This window comes from Tripterygium wilfordii, chromosome 8, assembly GCF_013401445.1.
Source record: "Tripterygium wilfordii isolate XIE 37 chromosome 8, ASM1340144v1, whole genome shotgun sequence".
NCBI classification, from domain to species: Eukaryota; Viridiplantae; Streptophyta; class Magnoliopsida; order Celastrales; family Celastraceae; genus Tripterygium; species Tripterygium wilfordii.
Genome location: NC_052239.1, coordinates 3242864 through 3268964, shown reverse-complemented (window position 1 = coordinate 3268964; position 26101 = coordinate 3242864). Strand labels below are relative to the sequence as shown.

At 37.0% G+C, this 26101-nt stretch overlaps 6 protein-coding genes across 8 annotated transcripts; 3 read left to right on the top strand and 3 right to left on the bottom strand.

Annotated features, from left to right (window-relative positions):
- Positions 1–213: 213 nt before the first annotated feature.
- On the bottom strand, positions 214–4558 carry LOC120003536. Its single transcript, XM_038852553.1, has 5 exons — positions 4349–4558; positions 3043–4069; positions 1180–2423; positions 634–1088; positions 214–339 (listed from the first exon to the last, which is right to left on the bottom strand). Exons 1-5 carry the CDS (start codon positions 4395–4397, stop codon positions 214–216), a joined length of 2901 nt encoding a protein of 966 aa, XP_038708481.1. The 5' UTR covers positions 4398–4558.
- Positions 4559–5808: 1250 nt separating this feature from the next.
- Positions 5809–9181, top strand: LOC120003806 (probable receptor-like protein kinase At1g80640). Of its 2 annotated transcripts, none has more exons than XR_005469377.1 (9): positions 5809–6367; positions 6484–6611; positions 6692–6789; positions 6928–7481; positions 7611–7774; positions 7920–7990; positions 8080–8206; positions 8620–8765; positions 8938–9181. XR_005469377.1 is itself a non-coding variant. In XM_038852902.1 (9 exons), the coding sequence occupies exons 1-9, from the start codon at positions 6163–6165 to the stop codon at positions 8983–8985; spliced, it is 1545 nt and encodes a 514-aa protein (XP_038708830.1). In that variant the 5' UTR covers positions 5816–6162; the 3' UTR covers positions 8986–9178. The 2 variants fall into 2 exon arrangements, 1 of the variants encoding a protein (XP_038708830.1); XM_038852902.1 differs by having other exon boundaries at positions 5816–6367; positions 8616–8765; positions 8938–9178.
- Positions 9182–9947: 766 nt separating this feature from the next.
- On the top strand, positions 9948–12876 carry LOC120004614 (RNA demethylase ALKBH9B-like). The gene is made up of 6 exons (XM_038853985.1): positions 9948–10227; positions 10404–10844; positions 11272–11357; positions 11460–11770; positions 11932–12003; positions 12102–12876. The coding sequence occupies exons 1-6, from the start codon at positions 10059–10061 to the stop codon at positions 12445–12447; spliced, it is 1425 nt and encodes a 474-aa protein (XP_038709913.1). The 5' UTR covers positions 9948–10058; the 3' UTR covers positions 12448–12876.
- An 837-nt stretch (positions 12877–13713) lies between these two features.
- LOC120003407 (cytochrome c oxidase assembly protein COX11, mitochondrial) lies at positions 13714–17609 on the bottom strand. Of its 2 annotated transcripts, none has more exons than XM_038852383.1 (7): positions 17398–17609; positions 16708–17059; positions 16499–16551; positions 15481–15553; positions 15268–15372; positions 14192–14272; positions 13714–14109 (listed from the first exon to the last, which is right to left on the bottom strand). In XM_038852383.1, the coding sequence occupies exons 1-7, from the start codon at positions 17469–17471 to the stop codon at positions 14008–14010; spliced, it is 840 nt and encodes a 279-aa protein (XP_038708311.1). In that variant the 5' UTR covers positions 17472–17609; the 3' UTR covers positions 13714–14007. The 2 variants fall into 2 exon arrangements, with proteins under 2 accessions (XP_038708311.1, XP_038708312.1); XM_038852384.1 differs by having other exon boundaries at positions 16708–17141; positions 17398–17534.
- A 1727-nt stretch (positions 17610–19336) lies between these two features.
- Positions 19337–19969, top strand: LOC120004336. Its single transcript, XM_038853664.1, has one exon. The coding sequence runs from the start codon at positions 19441–19443 to the stop codon at positions 19858–19860; it is 420 nt and encodes a 139-aa protein (XP_038709592.1). The 5' UTR covers positions 19337–19440; the 3' UTR covers positions 19861–19969.
- Positions 19970–20522: 553 nt separating this feature from the next.
- On the bottom strand, positions 20523–25720 carry LOC120003358 (probable amino-acid acetyltransferase NAGS2, chloroplastic). Its single transcript, XM_038852312.1, has 10 exons — positions 25179–25720; positions 25000–25087; positions 24212–24420; positions 23896–24047; positions 23265–23712; positions 22887–22984; positions 22294–22405; positions 21940–22099; positions 21483–21555; positions 20523–21089 (listed from the first exon to the last, which is right to left on the bottom strand). The coding sequence occupies exons 1-10, from the start codon at positions 25539–25541 to the stop codon at positions 20936–20938; spliced, it is 1857 nt and encodes a 618-aa protein (XP_038708240.1). The 5' UTR covers positions 25542–25720; the 3' UTR covers positions 20523–20935.
- Positions 25721–26101: the final 381 nt, after the last annotated feature.

Genomic DNA, 26101 nt, shown 5'->3' with positions numbered 1-26101 from the left:
AAAGCATGTAAGATGTACATTCATGTTATGATTTAAGGTTCCTTTCTTTAATGAGAATACCTTTGATGCTTATATGTGCATACTTGATGGTGCGCCAAGTTATAGCATTAAAAAAGGAGCAAATGAATTCATTGATATGAATGTTCATTACATAAAAAATAAAAAATAAAAAAAAACTAATCGAAATGACAAAGAATAAATAAATAAAGAAGTCTAATTCTTCTTGATCCAATTCGCTAGCCCACGGAATCCATCTTCCAAAGTTGCCTTCCGTTTAGCAATCGACTTAGTTGTAGTGGCATCCTTAACTTGGAGCTTCTCTAGCTTTGAATGTGATTCCTTCAATTGATTAAGGTCATCACTTTCTTTCTTCATTTTCTCATCAATGGAGTCAAGTTGGGATGACAAAACATTATCTCGCTTCTCTAGACGAGAAATTTCAAGTCTAACTTCCTTTTGTTCTGCTTCTATCTTGCAACGTTCCTTGGTCAAGTCTGGAACAATAAGCATACGAGCAGAAATAAGATCTTCCAAAGAAGCCAACTGCTTTTGCTTTTCTTCTAAAGATGGAAAACGCATGGTGTCATTCTCCTCGTGAAGGAAGTCATCAATGTCATTCAAGTATTCAACCACCTTTGCCATTAAAGGAGAAATATCAATGTGAAAAAATTGACTACAGAAGTCTTTATAACAAGATGACTTCCGAGTCCACCATCCTCTCAAGTCGGATAGGCCTCCATGCAATGCCTTGGTAAATTCCTTCTCAAGATATGCCGTCATTGCTTCACGGAGCATCTCTTCATGCTCATTTAAAAGATTTGGTGACTTATCTTCAGGATTCGTTGATGCGGATAAAACAACAGTCAATTGTTGGGATTTGGTGCTGGAAACTTTCTGACCCAATGTCCCTGAAGTAGCCCCATCATCTGTCAAGTTTAGGCTTCTATTCTCTAAAGAATGTGTGGATGGAATAATACCTTCTCCAACACTATCAGGAAGTTCACCTAATAGACAATCATTTGGGCTACCTTCATCAGCAAAGCCCTCAAGGGCACCAATCATCTCACTCATAGGAATTTTATCGAAAGCTACCCAAAAAAAAAAAAAAAAAAAAAAAAAGTTTATTATCAATAAATGGGCAAATAATAGATAACAAGACAGAGAAAAATAAAGGAATACCTTTATTCCAAGAACATGGAGAGAGATTCATATCACTCTTTGCTTCCGCAGGAATGTCCTTGGTATTAGTTTTGAGATCAATTTGTTTTCCGGAACGTAAACGAGTAGATCTCCTAACCAGTGGTATATCATCAGAATCAAAGTTAGATTCAAAATCAGTATGTGCTCCTTCAGGTGCAACTGCAACAATTGCAGACTTTACCTTTGGCACTATTTCATCAACTGAAGTTTTCTTTGTCTTGGCCTTTGAAGGTCCAGCTTTAGATTTCTTTAAAGCACGTTCCTCTGGAACGTCTAAATCCACAATGAGAGGTTTCTCTTTCGGTGGCAATGGGATGGAGTCATCCTCTCCAGCTTTTCTTTTCCTCCGAGAAAGTGTAGATGCAATATTCTCAACAAGTTTAAAATCAGCACGTTCACTACTCTCCAAAACAGTAGTAGAAACGTTAAGCAATATGGGAGCCACCGTGGTGTCCCACCAATTCTCATACTTTCGATCAATTTGATCGCACATATTAGTACAAGGCCCCGGAATATGAAATTTTGCCTTACTCCCTACTCTTGTTAGAGATAACCAACAACTGTAAAGAGTACTTGGATTCAATTCAAAAGAATGTATATTCGGAGACCCAGGATTGATTTGTTTGAATCCATGCTGTCTTGAAAACCGGTGTGGACTATACGCTTCCAAAGTGTATGACGACCCCCGACGACATGGTAAATAGCCAGGTCGAATACTCATCATAAATTCTTGAATCTCTTCGGACAAGTCTCCAACATCTGTTTGGTCACCAACTTGTTTCGGAGGATGACTCACGACCCACTTAAAGTTTTTTGAGTCCATGTTTCCACGAAGAAGTTTCCGACAGTCTATCATGTTAGGCTCCCAAAATTGATAGACATTTAAAATTCCAGAATATCTCCTAAGTGTAGGACGCCCAAAAGATGTGTCAATGATATCAAATATACCACGAGGGAAATGCAATGCTACCCAGCCATAAAGAAAGTGCCCTGGAAATGATTGAGTAATTCTTCCAAGATCTTTTCTTTCAGAAGAAAAGGTCTGTGTAAGACCTTTATAAATACTTGCTAAAATAGGTGGAACCAGACTATATCTTACACCTGCAGCCATCCGGGAAGCAACTTTAAAAGTTGCGGGTCTTAAGTGGTCATCGCCTGATGGAAGGACAAATCTACAAAGCCAAATAGAGAGATATGCAGCTATCTCCAACTCATCAATCTTGGTTAGGGGTGGAAGTTCGGTTTAACGGTTCGGTTTGGAACCGGAAACCACAAAACCGAATATTTTCGGTTTGTTGTTTTTATAAACCGGACCAAACCGTTTAATATGTACAAACCGTTTTAAACCGAACCAAAAATTTCGGTTTGGTTTTCGGTTTTACCGGTTTAAACCGGATAATTATTTGTATATATGAATTTCTTATCTCTGAACCTGTAAACCTACATTATGTATTTGTTTCAATTGCAAATTGCATTCTGTGGAAACTAGAAATCAACATGTTCAAATGCAAATTGGTAAATCACAATTCTCAAACATACATTCTTGAAGTTCCACTAATCCTTCACTCATTGAGTCCTTGGCAATTAAAAACATTAATTTGTATATATTGTTTTATTTATATAAAACTATAAAAATATTATTAAACATAAATTACTATTCGGTTTTCGGTTTGAAACCGAATTATAATTGTTGAGACCGGACCGTAAACCGAAAACCAAATAACCTGCATTTTCTAACCCGAAACCGGACCGTAAACCGAAAAACCGGACCAAATGATTTTTTTCGGTTTGGTTTACGGTTTGAATTACGGTTTGGTTTGGTTTTTTACACCCCTAATCTTGGTGGTAGATAATTCAAGATCTAACGCCTGTAAACATTTTAGATCTCTGATGTCTTCAGAAGACACACTTTGGTTGGGAATGACTATGGGTCTCCACACTTTTGTTGTTGTTCCACTTTTTAGAAATTCATACTTTCCCAAGTTTGATAATTTCTTATATTTCGAGTCTCCTCGAGGATTGGGTTTCCGAGAAACCCCATTAAGCCAAAAATTGAGCCAATCTGCATGCTTGATTCGATCAATAACCTTTTCTCCGGCTATATGTTGAAAAGCCTTAAAGAGATGAAGACAAGAATCTGGAAGAGATTTTCCATCAGTGAGTTCCCTAAAACTCGGAATAACCTCTTCATAATAATCACCAAGTATAGACAATCCGGAAATATCTCGCATTTCCCAAAGAGAAATGCCAATTTCTCCATGCCTCGTCACAAAGGTACTGGTTTCAGGACACCATACCTCACATAAAGCCCGATATGCTGAAGGGGGACGATGATATTCCATCGTTGCTGCTTGGACTGCTAATGATAAATCTTCCAAGCCTCTATCCTTAAGGAGTCCAGCAACCCGTCTGGACCACTCCCAAAAGCCATTTAGATATGAAATCTCTCCTCTGGGATTCAAAGATGTCTCCCATCTAATAAATTTGTTCCCAATATTCTCGGCAATCAAAGGTCGTGGGATGAAGTCATCCTCATTATGATGTGGTGCAATACACAAGTAAGGTAGGCCAAGACGACGGGCATCCGTGGATGCCAATTCCTTGGATCTGCTAATTAAAGACATATCCAAACCTTGAAATCGATTGACACCGGGGATAGCAAAACGGCCAGTCATTGCACTATTGACGTGAAATTTAAGATGACCCTGCATGCCTGTAGAAGAGTGAAGTCCAACAAAAGCCATCGGAAAACGAATTGTTTTCCCTTTAAATTTGGGATTACTAGATTCTGTAATCCATTGTGGATTCGAGTTTGAGCTACTCTCAGAATCCGTCTTCGGGGCTGAACACGGTTTGCGGGAGGCCATATCTAAATTAAAAAATAAAAAAATAAAAAAAATCAGCTTCCGAAAGAAGGAAAAAATAAATAAATTTCAGCTGCCGAAGAAAGAATACATATGCACATGTGTGTATATGTATAGGTATAGTTATGGCGTAGGCGCCATGCAACATCACAGCCATGAAAGTCAAGGTTGGTTGCTTTAAAAACAAAACATATATATATATCATATATATATATATGAGATGAAAATTTCTAAAAATAATCACGGCTGGGTGATGAAAAAAAAAAAAACTAAAGTTGTCTCACCTTTTATGCGTGATGTTGAAAGAGTGAGTATACAAACTCTATAGCACATGTTGGCTTTATATAAGTCTAACTCTCCTATATCAAGTGAGATTAGTTATAAGTTATCAAATACAAATCAAATTGTGATTATATAAAGCAAATTTTATTAGATAATTCAAGACTTAAATTATCTAGTCTTTGATAACTTAAGTCTTGAGGGGGCATTTGTAGACACAAAAAAATTTGCAGCCCAATTAAATAAAATAGTGGGCTCTAAATTAAAATAATTTATGAAGCCCAAAATATTGTTAAATGGATAAAATCTAAGATAAATACAAATCAAATCAAATTCAAATAAAATAAAATTAAAGGGATAATCATTGATTAAATGATTTCTCTACAATACCCTTAATGTCAAGGGTTAAGGCCAAGGGTACATAAGTAAATTCCACTTCTCCCTTTGCCTATAAATACCAAGCTCATTTGGAAAAAAAAAAGAAGAAGAGGAGTAGAGAGAAACTATCTAAAGACTCTCTCAAATTTCTTCTCTAAATCCGGAATTCTTAGAATTCCTTCAAGTCTCAAATCCAAGTCAAGTCTCGGAAGTGAAAAGTCCAAGTTCTTTAAATCCGGAATTCTTAGAATTCCTTCAAGTCTCAAGTCTAAGTCAAGTCTCGGAAGTGAAATTCAAGTTCTCTAAATCCAGAATTCTTAGAATTCCATCAAGTCTCAAGTCCGACAATCAAATCCTAAATTCAAGTCCAACACTCAAATCCAACTGGATTTTATTACAAATTCGTAGAATTTGTTTGAAGCACTCAACTAAAATCAGAGGATTCCGTATTCGTGTGGAATACGTCAAAAGAAGAGATCAAATCCACTTTGATTTAAATATTTGTAATTTGTATCAAATTCTAAGTGTATTTAATTTATACTGAGGAATTTGGTGCGTACAAAGACCATTTGAAAAATGACAATATATTGTCCAGAAATTGTCTCGGTTTTTGGGATGAGAAATTGTTGTTTGTTTGTGCTTTACAATTTATTGTTAAAAGACAATATATGGTGCACCAAATGGACCACATATCATGCGGTGCTTTTATTAGCACGTCAAATGACAAATACTTAGAATCTCAACCCATTAAACTACGACTGGACATCAACACATGAAAAATGAGAAGAGCAAATAAGTTTATAATGTCCCTGCACAAAGTGATTTCTTCTCTCTCTACTAGATCTATTTTTTTTTACAATTTAAAGCTTAAAGAGCTTTAGATATGTTTGAGAGAGAGAAGGATGTTAGATGGAGAGTGATTGGAGAGAAGGGTTGTAGATGGCGAGTGGTTAGAGAGAGAAGGGTTATAGAAGTATAGTGATTTATGTGAGAGAAAATTTTAAAATGTAAAATATTATTTAATTTTGAAATTATCATATGTCATTATGTGTCACATGTATCTATGGTATTTTTGGTTGTATATGACTAGTGTTACCGTTAGAAAATTTAGGTTGAAGCCAAAAAAAACCCATTGTTATGAATAGGTCAAAAACTAGCATTTGGGATCTGTGGGCAGCTCCGCTGGCGCTTGTTCCATGCGAATAATCGCCGTGTCTTATTTTCTTCAGTCATATGGTAGAATCCAGCACTTCCAATGAGACCATCTTCGCTCTGTTACTTTGTAATTGTAATCAACGAGAGAAACTAAAAAAGTTGCCTTGTTACAGTCGTCAATGGCGAACTCAGCTGAAAGAGATTACGTACCTAGGACGCAATTAAAAAACCGTTCTCTTTATTCACCATTTAGTCTCAAGAACAACATCAATTTCTATACAGAAAAATGGGTACCCAGAATTGTCAGAGAAAGAGTGTGATAGTTGTGATTGATGCAAATCGGAGTAAAGGTAGTATAGATGCAGTTGATTGGGCTATGAAGCATGTGGTTCGCCCTGGAGACACCCTTGTTATTCTTGGAATTATTTGTGGGATCGGAAGGAAAATGTCTTGCTTTCCACTAATTATGGGGATTAGTATCGCTGGAATATGTAAGATACCAGTTATTTGCTTTGAACATGGATACATTTAGTACCACTAAGCTGGTACTAATTAAGTTGCTCCCAATGTGTTTGTTGATGGGTCTAAGAGAGCTTGTGTTTTGCAGGGGAAAGATTGGAGTTTCCAGGACAAGGTGAAGTGAGGCCGAAAGAGCTTGGAGAGGAAATCGAGAGAAAGAAAGAACAGTTCCAGAGTAGCCTCCAACCCTTCTACAGACAGTGCAGGAAGAATGAGGTTGGTGGCTCCATTTTGTTTTGTCTGAAATGAATGTATAAAGAGTAAATTATATATAACATGGTGACTATTTTGTGCAGGTGAAGTTGGAAGTTAAACTTGCCGCTGGATTTTGTCCAGATAAAGTCACAGTTGAACAGGCTCAAATCTCTAATCCGCGCTGGATTGTTTTAGACAGGTGTGTTTGCTATTCCTTGGAACACATGTGATTGGAATCTCTAGTGTTGTTGGTTAAAGTAGATGAATTAAGATCTTATGCACAATACTTGGCTAAGAAGATTCAAAATTCAACATCATTTTCCTTGTTGGTATGCAGTCACTTGAAGAAGTTCAAGTTAGTCATATTTGGCCATGTAGGATGCAACATTGCAGTAATGAAAGGAAAAAGCATTGCAACCTGGCTGCCATCAAAAACTCGGCAGACTGAATCATTCTCACGAAATTCGAGAAGAAATCAAGAGGCTGGTTGCGGTAATCTTCAAGAAAATGAAGATTGCAATACTGCAGTTCAGGAATCTACACAATCAGCGCCTCCTAAAAGTCCATGCTGGTATCCTCTGTCATGGAGAAGTGGCTTTCCTAGAGTATTTACTCAAATTGAACTTGAGAATATAACAAATGGCTTTTCTGAAGAGAGTTTTATTCAAGAATCAGATAATGCAATGGTCTATGGAGGGCTATTCCAGGAGACACCTGTTATAGTCGAACGTTTTGCAGAAAATAAGGAAACCTTCTGGTGTATTCTCAAAATACTTTCCAAGGTACGCCATCGCAATATCATGAACCTAGTTGGGTACTGCTGCACTGGCACTTCTTCGTTTCTTCTCTTTGACTTCCCTTGTATGGGTAGTGTTGAAATCCAATTTCAATGTAAGTACATCTTCTGCTATCGGAAACAAAAGTACATAATTTTCCATTGCATGTGACTATATATGTATATATGAATATATCTTTGTCTGGGTAAGGCTCTTACAACTGAGGTTCCAATTGAGTTCACAGGTGACGATGCTGCTAAGAACATGCCATGGAAAGCTAGGTGGTGTATAGCTCTCGAAATAGGTGGAAGTTTACGATATCTTCATGAGGAGTGTGTTGATGGGGCCATTGCTATGCTCACTGTATCATCCTCTGACGTTGCCATTTCTCATGGTTACTGTTCCATGGTAAGCATAAAATTTTATTCAGGCCTTTGTCATGAAACTAATCTGGAGCTATCTCTGGCCTAATTTTTGCTGCAAAGGATCTCTTAGCTACAATATACCTTTGCGTTGATTTTGATAATAATTTGCTCCCTAATGTCTTCCAAAGCTTTGTAACTTCTCAATGGCAAGGTGGTTTAAGGTTGATGGTCTCACTAGTGAAGATAAATCAGCTGCTGAGTAAGAAATCCGCCTTGATATTATATCATATCTTGCACAAGCATGAAGATTACCGCATACTTAGTGGCTGTGTTATTTTATGGTTGAAGTGTGGAGGAAGAGAAATACCTTGCTGTGGATATACATGACTATGGGATGTTCCTCCTTGAGCTCATTGTGGGAAAGAGTGATCGTGTTTTCAGAAACCATAATGAGGGTCAATCTCTCATAGACTGGGTAAGAAGATTAAGCAGCTAAACAGATTAGTGTTATTTTAAAATCTGACTTGGAGGAAAATTTATTCTCACACTTCCATTTATTATATCCGACTTTTTAACATTTTATAAACTGAGTTTGAATGTTGAAAAATAATTAAAAGTACATTACTCTTAAAGCGATGTTTTGGTACGATCATTTTCTGTTTTAATTTCCTAGAAAACATAAACAGGAAGTGGAAAACCTGTTTAAGAGTACCTTGTTTTTAAGAAAATTTGAAGCTTAATTAACTAATTAAGTACCCTTGGTATTTCCAACTTTAAGAAGTAAATGGTACTTTGTATCAAAAAATGAAGAAAAGGTACTAATTACTTTTCTTTATCTCTATATAGTTTATCTAAACTAAGCAGTAGTGTTGCTCTTGTAATAGGCAGTACCACTTTTACAAAATGGTTGCTTGAGTGAAGTCATGGATCCCAGATTGTCCGATTCAAGCGAAACTGAGCTGGTATATCATATGGCACAAGCTGCTCTCCTTTGCCTGAAAAGTGATTCAGGTCACAGATTTTCTATGAGTGAGGTTAGATATATAATCCTTCTTTCTTTCATTTCTTTCTGGCATTATCTTGTTGCATTCGGCTTAGCTTTTCCTTGCGTTATGGAAAAAGTTTCTGACAGGACTTTCCCACTGCAATTCTTCTTGTGATTATATTTTGGCATACAAAATTTGGTCATCTCTGGAATTTCTGCAGGTTTTAGCTGTCGTTCGAGGTGACCAGCTTGTAACAAGTGATCGCTAAAGTTCCTCAGAGAATTCACAAGGGTATCTACCAAATACCAGTTCTTGTTATGTATAAATAAATTATTAAAGAATGATATGATGCTACAAGCTATTTGTATATGTAAGGATCCATGGAGATTTGATTTTTGCTGCTGCTATCATTACTGCTCTTGTTTCCAGTTGTTTTTTGAAACAAGTTCTCAGAATTCAAATTTAAAACTAGGGAAGCTAAGCTTGGAGTAATTGTGGTGTCGTGCATGTTTATGTTGTGAGTAAACAAATGCCCTAATAAGGTTATTTTTTCCGTGTGGAACTCAAACCATTTGAAATGTTAAAAAAGATGGAAATTTTGGAACTCAACCATTTAATCCACCACATTACTACTTCAGAGTATCAAGCGATGTAGTTTATATATAGTAACTTGGGTACTCACTCACCCGACTTCAAAGAGTCATGGGTTCGAAGAGTGGGGGAGGTCGCGAGATATCCTGAAATAAAAAGCTATGCGGGGTGGGCCCATGGGGTACTTAGCGCACAGTTAATGCGTTCGAATAGTGGGGGAGGCAATGCGTTCGAATAGTGGGGGAGGCGGGATATCCTGAAATAAATAAAAGTTGTGGTGCCGATCCTTGAAATATTTAGCGCGTAGTTCCTTGGATGTGGGTTGGATGGACGAGACCCAAAAAAAAAATCCTCAACGTAGAAAAACATATTATTTGATTCAATTCCCAATTTGTTAAATTTTCAATTGCAGCAATGTAGCAAATAATATTTCATCTCTAATGAATTATTTCAAAAAAAAATGGAAATATATTGTAAATATATATACAACCAAATCCTTCTATATTTGGTAGGTTTTTCAAGTTCCAAAAATAGCTTACGTTTTCCTGTTCTCACGTGCGGACAGTTAAACACAGCAAGTGAAACACGTGCGGACAGTTAATTTTCCATTTTAAGGTACACAGTCCAATCCCCACTCTTAACTGCCCTCATCGGGGGTGAAACAAAATCTCATCCTCCCTCCCCTCGGACCATACACCCTTAACAAAACCCTAATAAACACACACAAAAAGAAAACCCTTCTTGGCCGTGATGGCCGGAGAACTGCCGGAGGATTCGCCGGGATCCGTCAGGGGCGGTGGTTTCTTGGAGCTATTACAGAACTTGGGGCGTGAAGAGATCTTGGAGGTATTGTCTCAAGGATTTTGCCAACCCTGTCAGGCTTGTCTCGAAAGTCGTATACATGACTATATCAGCAACAGTAAGAGACTCCTTCAATAATATTTTATATTCTCAAATTACTGTCTCATAGATTCTTTTGGGGGTTTTAGGGTTTGAATTGAATAGGTTATAGTTTTGCCAACATTGATGCTTATTGATTTAGGGAAATAAGGCAATTATCTAGTAATTTTATTTGATTGATCTTTTTATTTCCAGAGAGAGGGAGTTCAATAGCTTTGTCTGCTGATGATTCAAGCCTGTTGTCCTCAGAGACCACTCCATTGAGCTCTAACAGAGTGCGTGAATACGTAAATTCAGCACTAAATGGGTACTCCGTTAGTTCTTCCCCTGCATCAGTGGACAGCAAGCAGCATTTATCCAAACGCCCGGGTTTCGAGATGTTGCTTAATGATGGGCTCGGAAAAGCTTTACTAGGGGCCGAAAATGGGTTGTCAGAGGAGCAAAAGGAGCAGATTAGGGTTTCAGAGGTTGGGAGGAAGAAGGATTTCGTTCATTATGAGCGGATTGGAGGGAAAGCAACAAATGTGATTCAGGGGCTTGAACTTCACACCAAAGTTTTTAATGCCGAGGAGCAAAAGACAATTGTTGAATGTGTCTATGAACTGCAGCGTATGGGCCAAAAGGGGCGACTCAGAGGTATTTATTGCGCATCCTTCCTTCGCGTCGCCTGGTTTTGGAAGTTTTTTAGAGGCTCGTGAAATTTGAGTAATTACGTGTGCACTTTATATAATATATGTGATTGATTTTATCTGTTAGATGCAAAATAAGGGATTTTATCTTGCCGTTGTCGCACATTTATGTCGATAAGTCATTTTAAGGTGGAGTGAGCATGTACCGACAGTAAATATTTTAAGATGCACTTTGGATGCGTAAAGGTGATCAATTTGTGGCCAAGATGGTGGAGCTTTACTAGTTGCGTATCTCGCCATTTTAAGATGCACTAAGAAAATGAATGTTTGTTTTCAAATAGATCAATCATGAATATGGTTCAGCAAGATTAGCTTAAGACGATTGTATTTTTCATGCTTATCTTATGTGTTTGTTTTATCTGAACAATTTGTAGACCGCACATACTCAGAACCCAAGAAATGGATGCGCGGTAAAGGACGAGTTACCATGCAATTTGGCTGCTGTTACAATTATGCAGTGGTAATCTTCAACTCTTACTCTTCTACCGTTCTTATTGTCTATTGCTGTTAAACCTAATTCAAAAATTAATGTCCAAACTTCTTTACATTGACAACTTTGCAGGACAAAGATGGAAACCTGCCAGGTATAATCAGAGATGAAGAAGTTGATCCTCTGCCTCCTTTGTTCAAGCAAATGATCAAGAGGCTGGTTCGATGGCGTGTTCTGCCTCCTACATGTGTCCCTAATAGCTGTATTGTGAACATATACGATGAAGGGGATTGTATACCTCCTCACATCGACCACCACGACTTTCTTAGGCCTTTTTGCACCGTCTCATTTCTGACCGAGTGCAATATTCTCTTCGGATCAAGTTTAAAGATTATTAATCCAGGAGAGTTCTCCGGGCCTGTCTCCATACCTTTGCCTGTCGGGTGAGCCTCTAAATTTTCTGTCCTGCACTTTTCATTTGTTTCATTTTGTTAGTAAGTTAATGGTTATGGCTATTTTGTGACTTGAACATAAATGAATTACAGGCTAACCTAAGTTCACCTTAAGATTGTGCTTCTAATTCTTCGCTGTTCATGCTTTGCAGATCTGTCCTGATTCTAAACGGCAATGGAGCTGATGTTGCCAAGCATTGTGTCCCAGGTGTCCCTGCAAAAAGGTATCTCGGTCGTTCTTTATAGCATATAACACAAGTAATGCAGTTGATATTTTTCCTCTTTTTCAAGACACTCAGTTGTAATCGGTACTACGGTGCAGGATTTCAATAACTTTTAGGAAAATGGATGATAGCAAACTACCATACACATTTTCCCCTGACCCTGAATTATCTGGAATCAAGCCGTTCATCCATTCGTCACCCTCGAACAAGTCAGCAACCCAGCAAAGCTGGAATGGGAAGAGTACTGTTGGTTATTCGTCGTTGGTTAGGTCACCAAACCAACAAAACCAGCATCAAAATGGCACATCATCAGGAGAGCATAAATCTGAAGCTGTTAAAACTAGCAGCAACTCCTTTCTTATTGATACAGACAATTTTCCTCCATTGGGCAGCTCAAATTCCGCGACCCGGTCAATGGTCGATAGGGTCAGATCAAAGCAATAACCTTATCTCCTATTTGAGGTAACATGTATACCACCCGTTACAGAATGTTCCATTTGAGCCATAGCTTCTAATCTTAGGGTGAGCTCGTGACCATAGTCCCAACAAAGCGCACAGTTGGAGAAGACCCTTGGCACGCTGACATCTGGTTCATTACGTTCAACCAGCTAGCGACTTGTTCGAAATTATGCAACTTCATGATTCATATAAGTTATTCTATTGGAAGAAACATTGTATTTTTACCTCCTAGAGGGAGGTAGGTGGTGAACTTCTGGAAAGTTTGGAAGTTTGAGAATGATAAAGACAATGCATTTAGTGTCATTCAAGGGAAGCTTTCAAGCTTCAAAAGGCGGCATCCATGTTAAATAAAATGTATTTGTAAAGACTCATTTTTTCTCTTATAATGCATTCATTTTGGTTTATTTATCATTATTTCAATTTCCACTTCATTTATCTGATGCTAGAGGATTACTCTCTTTGGATAGTGAATTAATATTAGTTGAGTTCTTTAAGCTTTAAGTTTTTTTTTTTTTGGTTTAAACTTTGTATACTAGAGAAATTTGCATTAATAATTTGTTATATTTCTATTGTATAAATACATGGATTTTACAATCTATTATACTATTACACCAGATTATTCATGTGTTTGCTTTTGGGCTTGATAGGCATTTGTGCGGATATAGGTATCTCAAAAACAAACCATTACCTGGAGTGTACTGCGTTCTCGCCCAAATACAAGAACGAATCCACAAGAACTACAGCGCACCTTGGGCATACCCTTTATAAATACCTTAATTTTTGACCCAAGCTGGTACCGTCTTAAACCATATGTATATTAAAAAAAAAAAAAGGTAAACAATTCTCGTGTGGAAAATATACAGGATGTGAACAATTCTTGTGCACAAAACTCTCATAATGGGCGAGTCGGAACCATGGAGGATGTAAACAAACCCTCTACCCACACATAATACGTGGAGATATTATTTTCAAGAATTGAACCTATGACCACTATTAGACCACATGTTCGCTTGCAACTCTACCACTATATATATATATATATATATACACACATATAATGCACAAGGCTCCCGCAGTAGGTAGAGTCGATATGCAATATGTACGCAGACCTTATCCCACATAATATGTGGCGATGATATTTCCAAAACTTGAATTTGCAATCTCTAGCTTGCACCACGGTATATATGTATTAAAATTAACTTAAGCAAGTATAGATATAACTCCAAAACAATAAAATTACATCCATAAAGGGGATGAAGATTAATAAATCATAATCTCTCTTCTTATTATTTTCCTTAGTTTAAGGACAAATCGAATGGATACATCCATAAAGGACAGCCCCTCATATTAGACACAAGCACAACAACATCAAGCACAAAAAGAAAAAAGAAAAAGATAATTAGAGATAAGAGAGGCAAATAGCCTCTTAATAATTGACATCTAAGTTCTCACGATCTTCAGTATCAAATTCTTACTTCAATGGTGACGCCACAATTGAACTCTTATTCCAGAGTGATCCTCAAAATTTGTGAAGATAATGCTGCTTTACTTATCAGCAACCTTGAAAAATGTATAGGACAAAATCAAGCTGTTGATGCCTTCCATTTTAGGATCTGTTTCAAACTCAGGGTCGATGTAGAAAAACACCTGGAAAGTAGCAAATTATTCAAGAGTCGCCTACGATGTTGGTTGAGAAAAACCAGAACTTAAGGGGACAATCACTACTTACAGGCATATCAATTTGCTCCCCAGGAAGAAGCCGCTGCTCCTCAAAGCAAAAGCATTGTATCTTGTTGAAGTAGATTGCAGCCTGAAGAAAGTCATAAACGGATCAATTTTTATCCCCGCAATTTAATATATGAAGGATAGAAAATAACAGAAGTCGGCAATCGTGACAATGAGCAATATCATTTTGAGTACCATTTTAACTACCACAAATTTGAAGAGAAAATGAATAGAAAATCATATAGGGAAACGAAAGCTCATAAGATGGGATTAGTATCTGTGCAAACAGAGAGAACTCTGTAACACACATAAAGTACTTATAGTACTGAAGCACTATGCCATTTCCCACAAAAGACTACACTGATCTACTTTTTCCCACATCTGCCACAATTGGTCGACCGGTATTACGTATAGTTTTTCTTTTTAAAAAATCACATAAGAGTTCTCTACAACAGATATCGTTAAATCCCATCTACTTGGCATTGTCCCAAATAGGCCACTACATAAACATTGCCTCAATGCTCTTTACATTCAGATTGTCGATCTAGTACCCTCGAAATATAGAGAGAAAAAAAAAAGAACAAGAAGAAGCAAAAACAGAATGACCAACCAACTAATTCACACGCATATATACAAGGAAAACCTACCTACTAAACAAAGTAACTAATAAATGTCAATCTCAAAGGAGATAATTCAGAATGCCATAGATCTCATCAAAGTGCTTAAGGCCATCTGAGTAGGATATAAACAAGACCTTGATATGGAAAATGTATGCTACAACTGCCACATTCCTTAACTTCAAAATCGTCATATAGAAAAGCAAGAACAAATTTTTGGTGTTTTCTGTTTTTCCATAAAACAGGACCAGCTACCCACAAACATTCTCTGAAAGCCTTAAGCAAACACATTTTCAAGCATGTTTTCATTTTCTACAAAAAAATGAAATCGAACATCAGGATAAACAAACACACACAAAGTGATTATATTCTATGAAATCCAACAGAGATCTCAAAAAACAATAAGATAATTTGAAGATAATTTATCAGCAAACTTCAGGTAGAATATATTTAAAATCAGGACCTCCATGGGAATAACATTGTATGTGGAGACACCAGTAATTGGAGTCGAACTTCGATTTTCTGCAGTGTAAAACGCCAGGGCACTTTCTCCAGGCTTGACCCTTACCTAAAGGAAATTTTTAGGGTCAAAATAAGCAAAGAATCTAAGCCACCATAGGACACCATCTAAATTACTCATGGCTACAATAAAAAACCGTACTGTAAAAGAAATAACCTCTCTTTGCGTTGGAACAAACTTCCATGGCATTTGATCAGCTACATCAGCATTAAACTGTACTGAAATCTCCCTGGTATGTAGCGCAACAAACTCATCAACAGATTCAATAAAAGTCATCCGCCAGATGATAGATTTAGAACTTCATTGTTATTGAAAATTCAATGATGCTCAAACTGGAGGAGTGAAAGAGAGTTCATGTGCACCATTAACAAAGCCCCTTAATAGTCCCACTACAATCCTATGTTGTACTTGTTTCAGCACCAATTCTGTCCTATACCAACATTGAAAACCCCTAGATGTCAATACGTGAGAGGCAAGCATGCAGCTTTCTACCCATAATCCAAAAAATATCAACCTATCATCTTTCTCAATGCTGCCTTAAAATCTCAGCAAGGCCAATTTTCCTTCATCCCAAAACTATGTTCACACCTTGAAAATTAAAATATTCAGTGAACCTATAGCAATTGTATAATAGCCTCTTATATCCAGAGGTGTCTTAACCCTTATGTAAAGTTGCATGCATAAAGTAGAGCCGTTATGCCATTGATACCACATTACAGAGTACAAATACGCGAATAATGTAAGAGGAAGTGATCTTCATCTATAAATTTCATGATTTCCTTGAAAAAATAAACAGGAAACCGACAGAACTATTAATTAACATTTGTATGGATAAACAATTTTTTTTCATTTATAAGTTGGGACAAAAGGTTATTTTATTAGAAAAGGGCAATTAAAAGATTGCAGTTGCTATATCTTTTCCTTCTCCAATTGCCCAAAAGCAGTATATAATGCCTACCCAGTAAAACTTAAAAGTAAACCAGATATAAAGATGGCAACTAGGGTTGCTATTTCCATTATTATAGAATTTCAAGACCACTACGGATCTATGAGATAAGATTACTTATTTACAATGAAATTGTAAAAAGCAATTGACCATCAACCAGAAAAGAAGAGGGATGAAAAAGAGCAGAAAGAAAGAAGAGCCTCAATATCAGATATGTGGCAATCATACCTCGTATTCACTGTACCATCTTTAGTATGTCGAGCAATCTTTTCTTCCACAGTCTATAAAACAATAGGTCTTATTGTAAACTAAAAAACATAGAGAGAAAAAACAAATAATGAAAACTGATGCATTGCAATATCTTTTGGGGGAAAATAAAAGAAGTAGAAAATGTCTAACAAAACCCCTTAAAAAATGAATGAAGAACTCAGCCTCACCTCTTTACGCTGAATTGTACCACCATAGCCAGTAGCTGCGCAAAATCGCTGATACAGCGGGACGGCTGCATAAGTAGCCCCCACCATTGCAAAAACCACTGCTACAAGGTACCAAAGCATCTTTTCTGATTTCTTTTGTGCGGATACATGAGAAGAAAATCCACGCTGAATGCTAACTAAAGAATAAGAATGAAAACCCGGAGACTGAAACCGACCAGGTAACCTATAACGAGATGATGTACTAAATTCACATCTTGACATCAAACCCTGGATTTCGTAACCAACAGCTCTCCTATACGCCCTAGTAGCTCCAACTAAATCATAATAAGGCCATTGAATACCTGCTGCATGCCTGAATCAAATGGAAAAGATGAAGAGACTTCATCTAGCAAATAAACGGAGCAAATTCACCAGAAATTCCTCAAACGCACGCCCTATATATACAATTACTAGCTCCAATTAAAATCGTAATAACACCAATTACTATCAGTTACACGCACGAATCAATGATAAAAATGAACAAATTTTCATGAAAATGACAAACATTCAGACCAAAAACGCTGCTATTTTCCCAGTAACCCCTACAAATACGAGCGCGCGCGCGCGCGCACACACATATATAGACTCTGATTTTTCAATCAAGAGGAAACTGAAGCTAATTGACGTGCATTCAACAGCTTAAACAATTACCTGGATTGACGAGAGAAATGTTGCAAGTTCTTGATGAGATTATGAGTTCTACCAGAAAACCTTAACAATGACATGATTGTAAACTCCAGAGAACAGTGAATTTCATATGAGAAGAAAGAGCAAACCAGTGATCACAGTAAACTCAACGCACAAGGTATTAGCGTTCAAGAATGGCGAGTTACCGCCGCCACCGAAACGAGTTGGATAGACTCGTCACCGGAGAACTCTACAACTATACGGGTTAAATGGATCCATTTCCCATCCGGCCCATACTTGAAATGGGCTGGATTCCGTTTCAACTCTCAATGGTTCGGACTTCGGAGTAGCACGACACGTTAACATTTCTTGGATTGGGCCGAACAGGAAAATTTGCAATAAGTCCAGCCCATATAATAAATGACATAATCACATAATAGTCTTTTTTGTGTAGTAGTAATTCTATTTGCTTAGTGTGAATTTTCACAAAATATACTATAGTGAAAATGACATGATAGTCTTTTTTTTTGTATAGTAATTCTATGTTTTAGTGTGAAATATGGGAGTTGGGGCTACAATTCTTTTAATTAGAGTTGTTACAATTTCCTCCAAAATCATGTTAAATTATCATTATTTTTTTTTGCAAATGACATATTAGAGATAAAAATTTAGAATTTCCATCTTAAGGTATGTGTTTATGAATTTTTTTAAATATACTGTATTGTAATATTATGAGTACCTAAAATATTCAATAATACATTTTAAATTGTGATTTAACATTTCTTTAAAAAAAATTATGATCTAACATAATTCTTAAAAAAATTGTAGTCATTTCTATCTAAAAAAATTGTAGCTCTCATCCCAAAATAATGAAAAGCAAAGGCACAATTTCAAAGTGAGCTTTTCAAGAGAATTGTAAAACAATTGACAAATTTAAATAGAGACATAAATGACCCCCAGTAACCACTCCTTTTTAGATTCTGCATACCTTGAATTTTTTTTTTGAAATACCACTGAGAAATATGTTTCTCATTGAAATCGAACATTGAACATACATATGTCTAACCCAATTAATTGTCAATCGAGTCACCTCTCGTTGGTTCGTATACCATGATTGAGATGACTCAGATGAGAGAAGTTATCCACATCTACAACCAAAGAAGTACTAGACAGTAGACACCACACCTAAATATAATAGAGTGAAACCAAACGGTCCAAAACTTATAAATAAATATATAGTGTAAATATGTAGTTTTCTGAATTTTGGGTAATTTTGATATTTATACAAAATTCAGTAAAATAATGTTGTAATATTCAGCTATTACTTACAAAGATAACACATAAAATGGAGAATATATGATTAGTTTATATGGGTTGAAGCTTCGTTTAGGTGGTTTAAGGGTTGAACCTCAGTTTCGATAGTTCTTTTACATATGTTGTATTTTGTTACAAAAATACTGACGTAGCAGTTGGTTCACCGTTTTTGATATCGAACCAATGGTATGATCTGATATTTAAAAACTATTAGTAAAACCTTACAAAATTCAGTATGATAATTAATATTGTAATATTCAGCTATTATTTACAAAGAAAGCACATAAATGGGGGCATATATATATGCTTCCAAATATGATTAGCTTACATGGGTAAATGGGGTATCTATGCTTTGTACCTCTTGTGCCAAATTGCCATGCTAGTGATGGAATATTTGCTATGGAATTATTCGAAATAATTGGTATCCTAATATTCCATTTCATCTTTTCATATTATAATTAAATAAAAACTACGATAAATGAATAAAGAAAAAAAACAAAAAGACCAACGAGATTGGTTTGATTGGCAATCGGTTAGGTTATAGATATATGTGTGTTCAAAGTTTGATTAAAATTGTAATAATAATTGGTTGTGGTATTTTTTAAAAAAAAAAAAAAAACTTTTGTGGCATGCATTATTGAGAACGAACGGCATTATCTTACTTTCTAAAAGAAGTCGAATACCTCCCTCTCTTTGATTCTCTTCTTCTTAGCCCAAACTTCCCTTCCTTCCGAACGCATTCAGTAAAAAAAAATGGAAGCTCTCCTCTCTCAATTCGCCTTTCTCTCAGACGAAGCTTTACGAGACAAGAACTTCGATCCATCCACGATCGAAGACCTGATGAAACTGTTCGAGATTGAAGCGTACAAGTCATGGGTAGCCATGGAACTCGAACAAGAAAAAGCTGAAATTGACTTGGCGCAAGCGGAAAGAGACCTCGATTCGGTCATGGAGAGCGCTATGGACGAGTTCAGGCGGTTCGAGGAGGGGAAGGAACGGATGTCGAAGGAAGAATTGAGTCGTCTGGAAGAGACTGCAGAGAGGGAGAGAAAGATGGGGAAATTGACGGGAAAAGCCGCCATTGTTGCTTCGAAGATTTATATTGAGGCTGCTACTGCTTCAATGAAATCTGCTTCGAAGGGAATTTCCTCCAACAAGGTCCATCCTAATTAAGAAAAACAAACTTTCTTTCATTAATCTGTAACTGGTAAGAAATGTTATTTGCTTGATTTGAAAGTTATATGGTGAATAAAGGCGTAGATCTATGATTGACTTTTCAAAATTTGAGAAACCCTGACTTCATCATCAAATTTGGAAGAGTTGCCGGCAGGAGATCCAAGCCTAAACACATCAACACACTTTGATCTCCAACACCAAACATATCAACGATATTGTCCGCTCCGGCATACCAACCCATGTAAATTTGTTTTTCATGATCCATCGCTATTAGTTCTAGTGACATTGATCTCCAACACTAAACATATCAACGATATTGTCCGCTCCGGCATACCAACCCATGCAAATTTGTTTTTCGTGATCCATCGCTATTAGTTCTAGTGTGAGAGGCGTACTAACATTTGACTGAGTTATATCCATGATTGGCTTTTCAACATTTGAGAGATCGTGACTTAATTATCAAATGTAGAGTTGCATGTTGTAGTTTCAAGTTCAAACACATCAAATATATTATTCACTCTAACAACATGCCCACATGAATTTACTTTTCATGAGACGACATCATTGGTTCCAACACCAAATACATCAAGTATATTGTCCTATATTATCCGCTCAAGTAAAGGTCTGCATAACCGTTTGTTTTTCATGAGACGACATCATTGGTTTTTAAACTTACAAAACCGCAACCTAGTGTTAGACGTGGAATGTCTTTACAAGGGCTTGTCTAGCCTAAACTTCAAAAGTACAAGGACTTGTTTATTCCAAAAAAAAAAAAAAGTACAAAGACTTAATCAACCCTTGTTCGAAAATACAGGAACCATTTTGATACTTCACCCATTCTAGTACTATTATTTAAGGAACTTCTAGGGCTCCAAGATCGGACCTTTAAGTGTTGGGAATTGACCCAACTTGACCTGATGAGACCTTACTTCCATATGAAGTATGAAGTTTGACAAAGGTGAGCACCAAATAAATTAGAACTTTCTCCATATACTTGCTCTACTCTTGCTCAATTATTCTCTGAAAGAGGTAATGTTGTGCCCTATAAACATTAATTCTAATTCGACTTGCCTTAGACTGCAGCTTCTTTATAGACAGTAATTCCACTTGCATCAGGCTGCAGTTTCTTCATATAGTATTTGGATCTACGTGAGAGATTGATATTCTTCCGCCGCTTCTCTGGTATCAACTCAATTGAACATTCAGAGAATCCGCGTTTACTAAACCTGTAAAACAAAACGATCAATTAATTCCTAAGAGCATGTAGCGACATAGACAAGCAATCCCTGAAACGATTTCTTGAAACCGAAAAGAAAAGATAAAAGTGAATGGATTCAAGAGATGGAAACAATATAATCACAAAGGGAGGGAGGATCCAATAGCGACATCAATAATTCTTCTTCTTTTCTTCTTGCAGAAATCAATCGAATGTCTTAGTCATGAAATGGACTTGAAGGTATGTAACATAGAATTACTAATTAGAGCGAAACCAAGACATTCAAACATGAAGAAGCAATATATTCCCGTGTTTCACGAAGTTTTCCAAACCCATTAGCACTCGAAACAATAATAATGTATAAGTGACATGTAGAATAAATGATGGAATTTTAGAGACAAACCAGTCCGCGGTACGGGTGGTAAGCAGGAAAAGCATCTCCAATCCAAGGGAGGAGGCCTTCTTCTCAATGTAATCTGCAATTATTTAGTTGTAATCAATAATTTATTAACAACTAGTGTCTCCAGTAATACAGTAGATAAACAATTATAAACTTTGAATGTCACACAAACAATGTAGTTCCATCCACAATTATGAAATCCATTGTTTCCCAGAAAATGACTTTATAGATTCACAATTTCATGGAAGGGTTATAATTAGATTGCACGGTGTACAAAACAAGCACACATGCACATACTCTGGTTACAGAAGAAGGATCTCAAAGATTTTCATGCCATCCCACCTAATAATTGCATTATACGTGCAATGGGATATAAAGACCGGGAGAAACAATGCATTACTACACCTTCAGTGGGAAATTAAAAGGGTGCGAAGACAGGAAATTCAAAGGTATGGCATACCAAGCAATTTATCTCCATTTCCCTGTCCACGGCAGTCAGGAGAAACTGCAATAGCAGCAACCTCTCCACACTTCTCCTCAAAGAAAGGAAAAAGAGCAGAACAAGCAAGGATCTGACCTTCTCTTTCCACAACAATGAAATAATCCAGTGATCGAAGTAACTATGCAGCATTAATAAAAATAAACAAGTCAGTCCTTCCAGCTTGATGAGAAGATAATAAAGGAAATCCGATGGATAAATTTTTAATTTCGTTTTATAGTTTTATAAGTACCTTAAATAAAACTAAAATGAATTGAAACAATAGTATTATAAACACAGGAAAAACAGAACAAAGACCTAAAAAAGGAATGCAACCTCTTCATCAGTTCTTCGGATCAGAACACCAGATTCTTCCAGAGGTTGTAAAATTTGTCTTATTCCAGAGAAATCTGTTGCCGTAGCCATCCGAGTTCCTTCATAAAGATCACTGAGGAACGATAAATAATGCACCAATCAATGGAAGATGTATGTAAACTTTAATAAATACAAAATGCATCAATGCATTGTCCTATCCAATACATGTGTTGCAAGAATTAAGTCAAATATCTCCTAATATCCATTACAAGACCATACAAAAACTAATGATCATATGCGAATTTGAAAGAGCTAAGCTTGTGAGCGGATGGTCCTCTGGGAAAGAGATGGAGTAACGAAATTAGGATACAGATGACGACAGGAAGTAACTTGAGCACAACCACCCAAAGACTTATTAAGACTTATTGGCGTGTGAAATAATCACAAATGTCTCAAGGAGTGAAAGAAAGAGGGAACACATACAAATACACACAGACAAACATGTATATGATCATTGGATGCTTTAATATAACAATGTATGTCAATGAAATACGTAATTACTGACGACATCAAAACAATGTTGCCAAATAACAAGTTTCAAAAGATAGCAATACCTAGCCACCATTGTTCCCATTCCATCCCTCTTAAACAGTTCCAATAATAAAACACCACCAATAGTGCCATCTAACAAATGCACTCTTTGAACACCACCCTGACAATAAAGTGGAAAATTCAACATTCAAAGGCAGCTAGAATATCAAAGGATTTATATATAATAAAACTATAAGGTGCAAATTAAGAAAATCTCCAAATATTGTGGTAAAGTAAAGTTCAATAATATAATTCCTAATCCTACCGAACAGCCTTAAGTTTCCAGCCAAACAAAAATATTATTTGTCATTAACAACCATACTGTTATTTATTCACCAAAATATAAAATTAAAAGATGACAACAAGAAGAATGATGAAGGTATGGTAAATGGTAGACTTACCCTACAAACAAAAGCTGCGGCCGCCAATTCGGAAAGATAACCATTTTTTCTACTTTGCCGCTCTTGACCTCCAATAGCAAAGCCCTGTTCGCCTGACCATAGTCCATTCCTATCATCAAAACCAACACCATTTTGAAATGTCACCTTGTGCCCATCAAGAATTGCTTTTCCATTTTGTGATAAAGGAACAATTCCATTGGAATTGTTGTCTACAATGTTGACAGAATCACTATGTTCAAGACATGTTGGATCTTCTTTACCAACTGCTTTCACATAATGAGCAGCTATCTCACTTTGCTTAGCCCTCTCACGAACCAGCGTGTCTGCCTCCTGAAGTGTCAAAAAACGAATAAGGCGTCCATATTCATCTAGAATTGGACCATCCATGATGCAAATAAGCTTATCTGCTCCAATAGCTAAGGCGCAAGCTGTAGCAACCTCATACGTACTGAAACAAAAATATATAATAAAAAGCATTAGCCATCACACTCAAGCATGAAGAACAATCATTAAAACGTCAACTAAACCACATCCTTTGAGAGTCGGGGATAAATTCAACTTGCTATGCAGTGTATAATAATACGAGTTTGAGCTCTAATCGATTGTTACTTTCAAAAGCCATATTGCATACTTGCAGTTTAATACTTCTCCAGAACTCGAATAGCCCAGGTTGCTTAAGATAACAATACAACCTCCATCAAGCCTCTCACGCATGCGAGAAACGTCTACTTTCTTGACTTCACCAGTTGCCCCAAAATCAATGCCCTTAACAACTCCTCTTTTCTGCAAACGAATTTTACCCATTTAAGAGCAATTCCTACGAAAATCGAGAAAGAGAGAGAGAGAGTGTGTGTGTGTAAAAGTACAAATTTTCAAACGGTATTGAAAATTTCACGAGTATAAGAAGCAAATTTGGCTAATTTTCTTCTAAAAGTTCAATTTCTTGCCTTGGCTGCAAGGAAGTTACCACTAGCAACACTGACACCAACGTCGTGCCAACGACTATTGTCACCATGTCGACGTATATTGCATATAGAAGGCCCAGGCGAGAGTTTTGCTTCCATCATGATACGGATTCTTCCAGCTGCTTCCATCGCTGCAGCTAGAGCTTCAGAGTCGGTGATCCTGTACCGACCAACATACTTCGATTCGTTTCCTGCGATGCAATGCCATACTGTTTTAAGCGAATCACTCACTTATGGCCTAAATAATATATTTTGCACCATCTGACTAAGCCAACTTTGGTTCAATTTTCACTATAAGTAAATATCTAGCACTCAAATAACTAGTCAATGTATTGCATATGCAATTGAAAGTAGAGAACATAAAATTATGATTTTGAGAACAAGTGATGATAATATGAAAATCATCTTATATCATTAAGATATGATAGAAGATTGCACTGTCACAATTATGTAGCATCATGTAAAAAAAGACGGTGACACTTCTCACAGGCGAACATGTGACAGTGCTAGAGTTGCTGGGTTATTCAAATAGCCCAACAGCCTTCGAAAGCCCAGTGTCCTAGTGGTCACAGGTTTACACAGCACACCATGAGAGACTTGTGCGCGGGTGTTGTCTACATTTTTTAGACACCGACACATCTCAGCAACACTCAAAGGTTGATCATTTAACTCAACCCAATGAATGTCATCAATCAACCAAAAAGAGCAGACAACGCTTCACTTTCAGAATACAATTAAAAACAAGAAACACTCCATTCTTCTTCAGTTACCTCTCTCAGCTAAAAGCTTGTCAATTTGGACATGGGTGCCTGGTACAATCACAAATCTGATTCCCAGATGATGAAGGAAAGCTAAATCCTACATTCATTCAAATTACGAACTTCAAGTGAATAAACCAAAAACCAGAAGTCATTGATCAAAAAAACTAAAAGAAAAGAAAATAACATGCCTTCAAAATGGGATCCAAGAAGGGGCTAGAGACGATTTCACCAGAGATAATGACAACGAAGGTGCCCTCTCTGTGAGCCCACAAGTACGGCCAGGCCTCGCGGAACCATTTCACAAACAGCTTGTCCTCAACAGAATTGTACATCTCTTCAACGCTGCCACTACTCTTCCCATTGCAATTCGCCAAAACCCCTTCCCTACCCCTGCTGGCGGTAAAAGCACTCAAAGTTCCGGGCTTTAGCTGGAACTGAAATCGAACCTTCTCTGCCCTTCCCTTGATTCCTCGAGCACAAGAGAACAACTCAGGAAATAAACGTGTGTAATCCCGCAGTGGAGCGCGACAGTTTGAAGAAGCAGCCGCCATGAAACGGCACAAAATTGTGAGACGAGAGACTCAATGAACGGGCATAAGTGGCGGGCAGGTTTTGGCCATGGTCCATGGAGGAGCAGGAGCCGCCATCGGAGAAAAAGGTGTGGGACCAAAAAAAGCAGGTTGTTGTGTACCCGCCAACCCCCTTTGTGGCCGCAAAATAAATAAATAAATAAAAAAAATCAAACGCTTTAATGATTCCTTAGTCCTCTAGAACATGCCCCCAGTTTAAGATTTTCCATATCGCTTCATGAAACAGACGTGATGATAAACTGCTGCAAAACTGGGCTTCCCTCGGCCCATATTATGTTTGGCCCATTCGGATTTGGGACTAAAGTCCCGAACAAATCCTATTATACCGACCATATTCATTCATTTCCACAAAGAATATGACAAAATCTCGTAAACATCCATAAATTAAGTCAAGAACGTAATCCTTCGAATCATCCAGATTCATGCAATCACTAAAAAAATTGTACACAAGTGAGTCGTTGGTTGAACGACAATCACAATACATGTAAGGGATCATCCATTCATTAGGTCGTGGGTTCGAA